The sequence below is a fragment of the Kryptolebias marmoratus genome, linkage group LG1 (assembly GCF_001649575.2).
Source record: "Kryptolebias marmoratus isolate JLee-2015 linkage group LG1, ASM164957v2, whole genome shotgun sequence".
Taxonomy (NCBI): domain Eukaryota; kingdom Metazoa; phylum Chordata; class Actinopteri; order Cyprinodontiformes; family Rivulidae; genus Kryptolebias; species Kryptolebias marmoratus.
The window spans coordinates 32,802,311-32,812,390 of record NC_051430.1 but is presented as its reverse complement, the minus strand read 5'-3'; the positions used below and the strand labels follow the sequence as shown (position 1 = coordinate 32,812,390).

At 38.3% G+C, this 10,080-nt stretch overlaps 2 protein-coding genes across 4 annotated transcripts in view; both read left to right on the top strand.

The window, feature by feature from the left end:
* hecw2b (HECT, C2 and WW domain containing E3 ubiquitin protein ligase 2b) overlaps positions 1-6,335 on the top strand; it is a 38,520-nt gene extending 32,185 nt beyond the window's left edge. For all 3 annotated transcript variants that reach the window (XM_017426339.3, XM_017426338.3, XM_025008068.2), the window contains 5 exons: positions 1,966-2,112; positions 2,215-2,329; positions 2,419-2,504; positions 2,582-2,694; positions 3,111-6,335. In XM_017426339.3, coding sequence (XP_017281828.1) covers positions 1,966-2,112; positions 2,215-2,329; positions 2,419-2,504; positions 2,582-2,694; positions 3,111-3,222 — 573 coding nt within the window. In that variant the 3' untranslated portion in view covers positions 3,223-6,335. The remainder of the gene's footprint in view (positions 1-1,965; positions 2,113-2,214; positions 2,330-2,418; positions 2,505-2,581; positions 2,695-3,110) is intronic.
* A 790-nt stretch (positions 6,336-7,125) lies between these two features.
* LOC108241902 (protein SON) overlaps positions 7,126-10,080 on the top strand; it is a 31,981-nt gene continuing 29,026 nt past the window's right edge. The window contains exons 1-2 of the mRNA XM_017426385.3: positions 7,126-7,262; positions 7,638-7,850. Of these exons, the coding sequence (XP_017281874.1) occupies positions 7,180-7,262; positions 7,638-7,850 (296 nt within the window). The 5' untranslated portion in view covers positions 7,126-7,179. The remainder of the gene's footprint in view (positions 7,263-7,637; positions 7,851-10,080) is intronic.

Below are 10,080 nucleotides of genomic sequence, written 5' to 3'. Positions count from 1 at the left end.
AGCTCTGGGCGCAGGAGAGGTGCGCCCTGAACGGTCCTATCTCTTGTACTGAAGAGGAGCTACTGCGCATGTGCAACTTTTAACGAGAGTCTATGGACAAAGATTTTTGCGCCCCAGGGCGGAAATACGTCACCAATCAGACAACGTCGAAGAACAAAACAACTTTACTTATCATTAACTATAAAATATTGATCTTACACAACTAAAAATATATATATACATATATTTCGAAATATTTTTATTTTACTATTTAATTTTTCTTTTTTTTTTACGTCTTATTCAAGGTAATGTGAGTGGTGGGGCGGCGCCCTAGCGCCCTCTATTGGCCAGCCGCCACTGGTACTCACTCCTTGCTTGGACATGAAGGTTCTCGTTGTAGTTCTTTTTTATGCTTTTATTGACTGTTGTTAAAACGTTTTAAAATGGATGAGAAAAAATATATATATTTTTTTGCAATTGAAAAATACAATATCCAACCATAAATCTCATCATTATAAAGATAATGTCTGGTGATTCATTGCATAAGGAACATAAGTGGGAGAAAAAAAATAATACTTTAAAGCTGATCTGTGGTATTACAGCCACCTCAGCTTGATATGTCCTATATGCTTTAGTAATTAAGGCGTAATGACACCATGCTGCATCATTCTCAGTGTGTTTTCAGCTTAAGCCTTAGGAATAGGAACCAAACCCAACTCTAACCATAGTTTGTTTGTTTTTTTTAAAAAGGAAAGTCTTAAGCCTAATCCTAAAAGTGGACAGCCTTAAAAACAGAAACTGGAAGACAAGATAGGACCCTGATAACTGAAAGTTCTGCCTCCCATTAAACCACAAATAAACCTGCAGTCTGAAAGTTTTCAATTAGGAAAGTACAGAACAATAAGATCTTTAATATAAGATGGTGCTTGGTTGTTAAGAGCTTTCAAATTTCAAAATTTTTACTAGGTCAGAAACCCTAGAGTGTGTGTTTGTGTGTGTTATAACCTTTTGTGGAGGGGGTCAATAAATCCATAAAAGCTGGTGTGAGGCAGGAAAAGCAATCTGATTGGTGCACACAAAGAGCAGGAGGTCAGAACAAAGCTGTACCAAGAAGAAAGAACTGGAACTCAACTGAACAGTAGGATTCCACAGTCAGCTAAGAAAACAGGACTATATATGCATGAGGTGGTCGTTGTTGATGAGCGTATGAGTATCAGGCGTGATATGACAATGGATACCAGGTGCTGGATCCAGAAAAGGGGCTTCAGAGGCAGAAACTGGCAAGGGGGCCCGATGACCTCAGCATTGGGCAGTCGATGAGAAGGAGGGCATCTGTCTGAATGACTTTGGAGACAGGAACTGGCAGAGACAAACATGGGGCCAGCAGGGTAGGTGTCCGGCAAGACCATCTTGAAGACAAGAACTGGATAGATGGCTGGGATCCTTGGAAAACCAGAACCGGATCCCGGCTGACGAAGGCCTTTTCACTGATAGGAACAGCGACATCTGGCCGGACCCTCTTGGACTCAGGAACTGATTGTAGGTGTCAGGAAAGGGAACCAGAACGGACTTAGGAACTGGAGCATGAGTAGACATCAGAGGCACGCTCTCCTTGGACTCTTCATGGACCACAGAGCTAAGAGTGGAGCCACTGTGTTTGTTCTGACAACCACGTGAACTTTGGTAACTTCCTCGAGCTCCATCTGATGGTTGTATCGTTCTGTCATAATAACCGTTGAGTACAAACCCAGAATGTGGACACAAAGTCAGAGAAAGCTATGTTTTATTGTTTAGTTTAAAATAGACCTGGGATTAAGGGTCCAGCAGGGGAGGGGTGAACTAAACATGTTTTTAGTTAAGTGTTTTATGTGACAAAACAGCAAACAAGAACCCTTTATAATATTTACCATTCCGATTTCCATCTTTTTTCCATCCATTTATTGATTTTTGAGGTAAATTATTCATTTCAAGACATATTTCCTGCAGATAACAGAACGGGAACTGAAGCCTGGTGGAGGAAACATCCCCGTCTCTGAGAAGAACAAGAAGGAATACATTGAACGGATGGTGAAGTGGAGGATAGAGAGAGGAGTGGTTCAGCAAACGGAGAGCCTGGTCCGGGGGTTCTACGAGGTTCAAATTAGAAGACAATTACTTTTTTTTTTTTTTTTTTGAATGAACAAATCTTCCGTGTAAAAAGAAAATAAATGAATAAAATGTGGGTTTTTGTCCCAGGTGGTGGATGCCAGGCTGGTGTCGGTGTTTGATGCTCGGGAGCTGGAGCTGGTGATTGCTGGAACCGCTGAGATCGACCTGTCGGACTGGAGGAATAACACCGAGTACAGAGGAGGTACAGACCAGAGGAGGGGGAGACCAGGGCTGCTGATCCCATTCCGTACAGAATAACGGTGTTTTTATCATTCTCAAACTTGCCTTCAGGTTACCATGACAACCACATTGTGATTCGTTGGTTCTGGGCGGCGGTGGAGAGGTTCAACAACGAGCAGAGACTGCGCCTGCTGCAGGTGGGGCCCCAGTTCTTATCCGAACCAATGTGCCCGAGTCTTGGGTTGTAATCCTCTCCCCAACCCTTCTTCCACAGTTTGTGACTGGGACGTCCAGCATCCCGTACGAGGGCTTCGCCTCGCTGCGCGGCAGCAACGGACCCCGCCGATTCTGTGTGGAGAAGTGGGGGAAGGTCACCTCTCTGCCCCGGTGATTGATCTCAGTCTGATTTTAGAAGGTTTAAGGGTTTACAGGAGCAGAAGGCTTGTTTCGTAGCTCCAGTCAGATAGGTTTATCTGTCTGAATGATCATGTAGAAGACCGATCAGTCTTGGGAACTTCTGGTCAAAGAAAAGTCCTTATCAATTTCACAAATGAGCTGAACGTTTTCATTAACAAATGGCTAAAAGAGGACAAAGAATGCAGAGGTAGTTAGTTTGCAACTAAGAGAAAGAAAAATGAAAAAGCAGGATAACAATTGTGTCTGACGCAGTAATATTTGGAGTTAACCTTAGCTTAAATTGATGCTTTAATTAGGGTGAAATATATCACAGAATCTTAAAGTGAAGGTCAGGGACGATCAGGATATTTATGGTGTCTAACTCCTCGGTGTGGTCTTTCCCTCAGAGCTCACACCTGTTTCAACAGGCTGGACCTGCCCCCGTATCAGTCCTTCTCCATGCTCTATGAGAAGATGCTGACTGCCGTGGAGGAGACCAGCACCTTCGGACTGGAATGAAATCTTCTCTGACTCGCTCAGTAGTTTGCAGCTGAACCCTCAGAGTCCTGCTGTGTTAAGACCAGTTTTAGTAAGCAGGAACTGTAGCACCACTTACTGTTTTAGGACACAGACATACAGAGAAAACAGTTTCACCCGAGTCTCAGCTTGTAGGGAAAACCTGTCCCGTCCAGGTCTGATCCGTTTAATATGACCCTGATCCCTAAAGCAGGAACAGCTGCCACAACAAGTCTTTAAATCAAGATTTCAGGTCATTTATTGATTGGTTTTATTTAGAATAAACTGTGTTTTGACGACAAATGAAGACCCACACTGCCTTCAGGACTGACATTCCACCAAACCAATCCTTTTCTAATCAGTAACGAGAAAAAGAAGTAACTGTTTTTATATAAAAGCCGAGTGGATTTGTAGATCTTGAAAAGGTCCTGAAAGCTTGTGGAGAACAAGGACCTTCAGAAACACCTTCCCCCTGGTGGCCCACCTCAGTAACTGCACTTGTGTTGAGGGTTCACTCACTGAAATAGAGAAACACTGGAATAGTCACTTATGATGCTAGGTGAGATTTTTGGCAGCCATCTTGTTAAGAGCTTTGCGTGTCATTGTAGTGTTTACATGTGGAAGCCACAAATTGGTATTTGTTTGTGCCTGCTGTGTCATCAGTCCAAAAACACATAGAATTTTAGTTATTTTACCTAAATAAACTTATTATAGAATAAGTGGATTGCCCAGGGGCTGGCCCTTCCAGTGTTTCTCTAGTTCCGTGCTTCAGAGCTAAAAAAAACACCTCCCCCTGGTGGCTCACCTCAGTAACTGCACTCGTAGTTTCCAGAAGCCTTCAGAGCTCCTCAATGGGTAACTTCACTTATGCTTGTGGGATTTTTTTTGTTTTTTGTTTTTTTAAACTGGCTCCAGCTGATTTTTGAGTCTGCTCAGAAGCTTTTGTACCAGATGATGTATTTTCATCCACAGAAGGTGATTTTCTAATCATGTGACAGTGACATGTGAGCTGAATGTAACTCACGTTGTCGTACTTTGTGTGGTTTTCTATACGATCACGATCACTTGCGAAGAAAAACATTCCATCACCACTTGTGTTGATTGCTTAACGTGCGAACAAAGTCACATTTCACAGGCAAGCATACTTAATTACTGATATTCACTGCAGCTCGTTTGGGAAACACTTATTATTTAATATTTATTATCAGCTGATGATTAGTCAGATGAACCATCACTGCTGCTGTGTTTCTGAGTGGTAACTCAGCATCAGATCAGACTGAAGCCATGGTAAAAAGTATGGTATTAGGTTTGATTCTTGTTCCAGAAACATACCTAGGGGGGTATTTAAACATTAATGGAATAGTTCAGATGTTTTGAAGTGCACTCCTGTGGAAAGGTCCTGAATAGTTAATGTTTTACCTTTTAAAGATCTGAACTTTCTCTTGAGGGTAAAGTAGTGCATGTGTGAAAGGGAATAGACTTCCAGCTCCACCACACTCATGTAACCCTCTCACATTTGTGTTTTTATCTGTAGTTTCACTATGAACACGATAAACTGATCTGACTCCATTTATGTGTTTATGTGTCTAAAAGCAGACTGTATGATCAGGTTTAAGTCAGTCACACAGAAACTGGATTTTCTTTTTTTTTTAGCATATAAGATATGTTTACAACTCTAATATCAAAAAAAGTTTGGATGTTGTGTAAAATGTAAAAAAAAAAACTGAATGGAATGATTTTAATATCTCAAAAACTCAAACTTTACTCAAACTAGAACACAGTAAACATATCAAATATTTAAAGAAAAACAAACATTTTCATTCAGTAAAAGGACTGGGTATAAGAGCATTTTAGATGGGCAGAGGTTTATCAGTCAACAGAAAAAAAATGCATCTAAAAACAACAATTAAAACAGCAACAATTTTAGAATAACGTTTCTCAGCAGAAACAGATGCCATGCCCTCTGTACTAAAGAGGAAAGGGACCAACTAGTCTGTTATCATTGCATGGTTCAAAAAGTCTGCCTCTCTCATGGTATGGGGGTGCATTAGTGCCTCTTGTGCTGGCAGCTTACACATTTGGAAAAAGGTATATTCAAGTTTCAGAACAACATATGTTTCCATTCAGGTGTCTTTGTTCAGGGAATGTCTTGTATATTTCAGCAAGACAAGGCTAAACGACAGCATCCATTAAAACAGCATGGATTTGTTGTAGTTTTACACAACGCTGGAAGTTTTTTGATTTTGGGGTTGTGGATGCAGTTCACAGTTTGTCCTCTCTTGCGGAATCAGAATGTTTTCAGATCTTTTCCATTGTACAGAATAAAACCAACTTTTTTGCTGCTGTAAAGTTGAACTTTTGGAGCCTAAAACTCTCAGTCAGTCAGGATTCAGACTGGATGTAGCTTAAAATGCATGAAAAAAAATTGATCTTATAACTTATAAATCTGACTGGTCATATAAATTTTACACTTGATGAAGTGAATTTTATTTTTTAGTGACTACTTTTAAATTTTTATAAAATTTAAAACACAACTTGGCAAAATCTCTATAATTTTCCACTTTTCTCTCATGTTTCCATCTTCGTGAGTCACTGTCATGATTATAATGAGTATTTATGAACCCTCTCAGGCTCAAATTAAGTTTTAGTAACAGGAAAAATCAGATATTTGGGGAAATTATCATCTGAGTAAAATAAGGCTCATAAAATATGCAATTCATGTTGCAAATCTGCAACGTCTGCCTTGAGAGGGTTAAAATATGACTTAGTTTCAGTGTTTTTATTAATTCTGATGGATGGGACCAGGACCAGGATCCAACCAAAGACAAAACCCACTGCCTCTGTACAACACAGGATCAAAACATGAAGACAATATGTGATTTAGAGTCAGGAGGGACACATTTTCAAATGTTTGAATCACACTATTACTGTTTACATTGTCAAAGAATGATCAGATCCTTTGTTAGAAACTTTAGACAAATCTCACTGAATGCACTAATCTGTATGTGTTTGAGCAGAATGTACCAAAGTTTAGAGCTTCAACTGCCCCCTTCCTCTCTGTACAGTGCACCAGAATTTAAATATGAATGTTCAACAAATAAACTCATCTCTGTATGCAAGTTCTTCTTGTACCATGTCTTATATATAAACACTATATATCATAAAATATGAAAGTAGAAACTAGAAGCTAAAACAAAGATAATGGCTGTTAACTCTTTTTCAGTTAAAGCCATGCCCATGTTTGTCTTAGACTCATAACATTACTCTTTACTCTTTTTATCTGATCTGTGAAGCTGAAATGAAAGGAAGGCGACTGAAACGCCCATGAAACATCTTCAGTTAAAGCCTGGGTATTTCTTAAGAGAAAGCCATGTCACTTGTCACCTTTCATGCCAGAAATGTAGTCTAAGATCATCTTATGCTAATAAATGACAGAGAAAAAAAAAAAAAAAAAATGTAGCCATTTTGGTCAAATGTTGAATATTGCAAGAGTATGTGTAGTGAATGACTCAGCTACTACCATATCAAACTTTAGCGCTACTTCTTTAAAACTAGCTGAGCTAAAGACATTTTTGTGTTTGCAGATATCTTGAACTGGATTGGCTACAAAAGTTTATCAGTTATAGATGTACATTCAATGATTGATTTCTGAGAGTTTCACTAAAAGTAGTGTAGTGGTTCGGGAGAAATATTGCTAACAGACTATAGTTACTGGCAAAATTTAAACAACGATCTAACACAGTTTGTTGGTGCTGGAAATGTGTTGTGTATCAGATGTAGCTACAAACAGACGAAAGTTTATCTTAGTGTCGATTATTAGGACAAAACCATAGAGTTATAAGTTTAAATGTACTTTAAATACCAAGGAACAACCAACAGAGGGAAGCAACCAGGCACTACCGGATCGACTTTTTATTTCCGGTTTCTACCCGGAGGTTTTATCCTGATGTACCCTCAAACATGGCGGCTAACTTAGAGCAAATTTTTCAAGATTTTATTTTGAAAAAGATCAGAGAGATTGAAGACCAAAAGGAGGAGAAATCGTATGTTTTATTTTCTTTCAATGTTCTTCGGAGACTTCATATTATGTTTGTTTTGCTGTCAGCCATCGGTCTGTTTGTAAAATGTATCTTCAAATCTGTAAATGTTGTCGATCATTTAAAAAATAAAACCTTAACTGCGCAGCAGAAAATATCCAAATTTTTATTTTTATTTTTTAAATTTAAATAATGACGCTATGTTTGTTTTGGATATGAGATATTTAGGTTATTTTTGTCAGTTTTGACTTAAATCTCCCAAAATCCTGAAAGAATGACCCAAGTTCTCTTAAAGAAAACGTGTTTTGTTCCAATTAAAGAGTCAGCCTGATTAATTTAACCGCAGTTAACTATTTTAACAGGGGACTTTTCTGTTTCCAGCTGTGCAAATCCAGATGTGAAACAGGAGCCGCATGAAACGGGACAAAAATGTCCAGACAAAGACAAACGGGACACTCTGAGAGACAGCAGCTCACAGAAGAGACAGAGGAAACATAAAAAACAGAAAAGCAAGAAGAAGAAGAAAAATCGGGACAAGGAGAGCAGCTCTGATTCTGGATCAGATCTGGAGGGAGAAATCAAATATCAGCAAAGGTACAAATGTTGGAAAGAAACTTTACTGCTGTACTTTTAGGAGGAACTCTCAGCTACTACCACGTCAAATTTTAACTTAGTAGCCCTAAATTTGACCGAATTATATCCATTTTTCTTCGTTCTCTTCGCTGTGGTGGCCATCTTTAATTGGACTGATTCCAAACGTTAGTCATTCATTTACATTCAAGAATTACTTTCTCATTAAAATCCATCCAGTGGGTTATAAGTTATTTTGCTAACAGACAGACATATGCAATAGCTATTACTGTCTAAACTTGGTTGCAATGAAAAAGGTACGATTCACCTGAAACCCATAACAGACATCCTCTTCAGTACTTTTCTGTAACTCAGTTTCTAATCACCAAACATACAACTGTAACATTTCTTCACAAAGTTATTAAAATATGATAAAAATACAGAAGTTCAACAAAGAAAAGTTATCTTTGTTTGAATTAAATTTGATCCACAGCAGATGGGCTAAACAAAAGCCCGACTTTTTACGCTTCTTTGTTTTTTAACAAACATATCAGACAGTAAGAGCTCCACTTTTTATTTTCTGGTTTCGGTCTTAAATTAAAAAAAAAAAAACTGTTTTGGGTTTAATAAATGCAGACTGAATACTGAGTGCTGAATAACTGCTGAAATTTGCTGAAGAAGCTGAAACTAAAGGAAGCAGAACACGCGTTAAAACCTAAAAGGAGCAAAACGCAAACTAAAAGAAGTATAAGACTATATAGAAGCTAAATGTAGCAAAATGCTGGCTAAAAGTTAAAAACAGACTAGCAAAAAGCTGAAAGTATCAAAAGGCTAGTAAAAACTACAAGTAGAACAGTAGCTAAAAGTAGCATAAAACAACAAAGACGGAGCCAGTTTGCTCAAGCAAATTTTAAAGAGATCAATGTTTTTGAAGGAACTGAAAATATCTGAATGTATTCTTTGGGAAACACGCTTGCAAAAAAAAAAAAAAGTTTAATATTTTGAAAAACCAAAAGTCACAGCACCCATCTCATGAATCAGCTGAACATTTTGATATGAATGGCTAAAATAGCACAAAGTATGCAGATGTAATTGGACTGCAACAAAACATCCAGAAAATTCCAAATGGGAAATCTGATGGTGTCAGTCTTCAGACAGCTGTCCAACATCCATCTGTTTAGTCTTCAGTGTTTTAGAGGTGGATTATAGTCCAGTTTCTTTGGCTCAACAAAGATATGATGAACCTTTTAACCACTCAACTAGTGTATTAAAATATGTATTCATCAAATAAGAGGTTCCAGTGATATACATCATGTAGAAAGTAGAAGAACAGAAGAGAAAAAGAAAGTAAAATAACTTGATAGGTGCCTGTACTAAATATCAACAATGTTTATTAGTTGAGTCTGGAAATGTAGAAACAAATCCTGTCTTAGCTTGCCTTTTGATACTGTAAGCTTTTAGTCAGCCATTTGCTACTTTTAGCTACTGTTCTTCTACTTTCAGCTACTTTTTTTGCTACTTTTGGCTTTTACCTAGCCTTTTTTATTTTACTTTTATTAGCACTTTGCAGTTTTTTAAGATTTTTCCTAACCTGTTGATATTTTTGGCATTTTGCTAACTTTTTGCTCATTTGTTTTTCAGTCAGCCTTCTGCTGCTTTTATCTTTTAGCTAACTAGCTTTTTAGCTAGCCTTTTATTTGTTTTAACTTTTAGCTAGTGTTTTCCCTCTTTTAGCTTTTATATGTCCTTTTGGTACTTTTAACTTTTTCCTAACCTTGTGCTAATTTCAGCTTTTTGCCTGCCTTTTGGTACTTTTAGCTAGTATTCTGATAATATATTCTTGGGAGCACTAGCCAGTGTATCTCTTGTGTCGATCCCAAGCCCGGGTAAATAATAAGTCTAGTGATAAGTCTAGGAGAGATGCCAGTGAGGTTTTTGACTCAATTAATCAATGGCATTTTTGAGAGTGAGAACATTAGGATTAGAGGAGAAGTGTGTTGGTGCCAACCTTTAAGAACAAGGGTGATGTACAGCGTTGTAGAAACTACAGCCACACAATGAAGATCTGGCAGAGAGTAGACTTAGACAAGAGGTGACTATTTGTGAGCAGCGGTATGGTTTTATGTTCGACGGGTACAGGACATGTATGAGGACAGCAGGACATGTATGAGGACAGCAGGACATGTATGAGGACAGCAGGACATGTATGAGGACAGCAGGACATGTATGAGGACAGCAGGACATGTATGAGGAC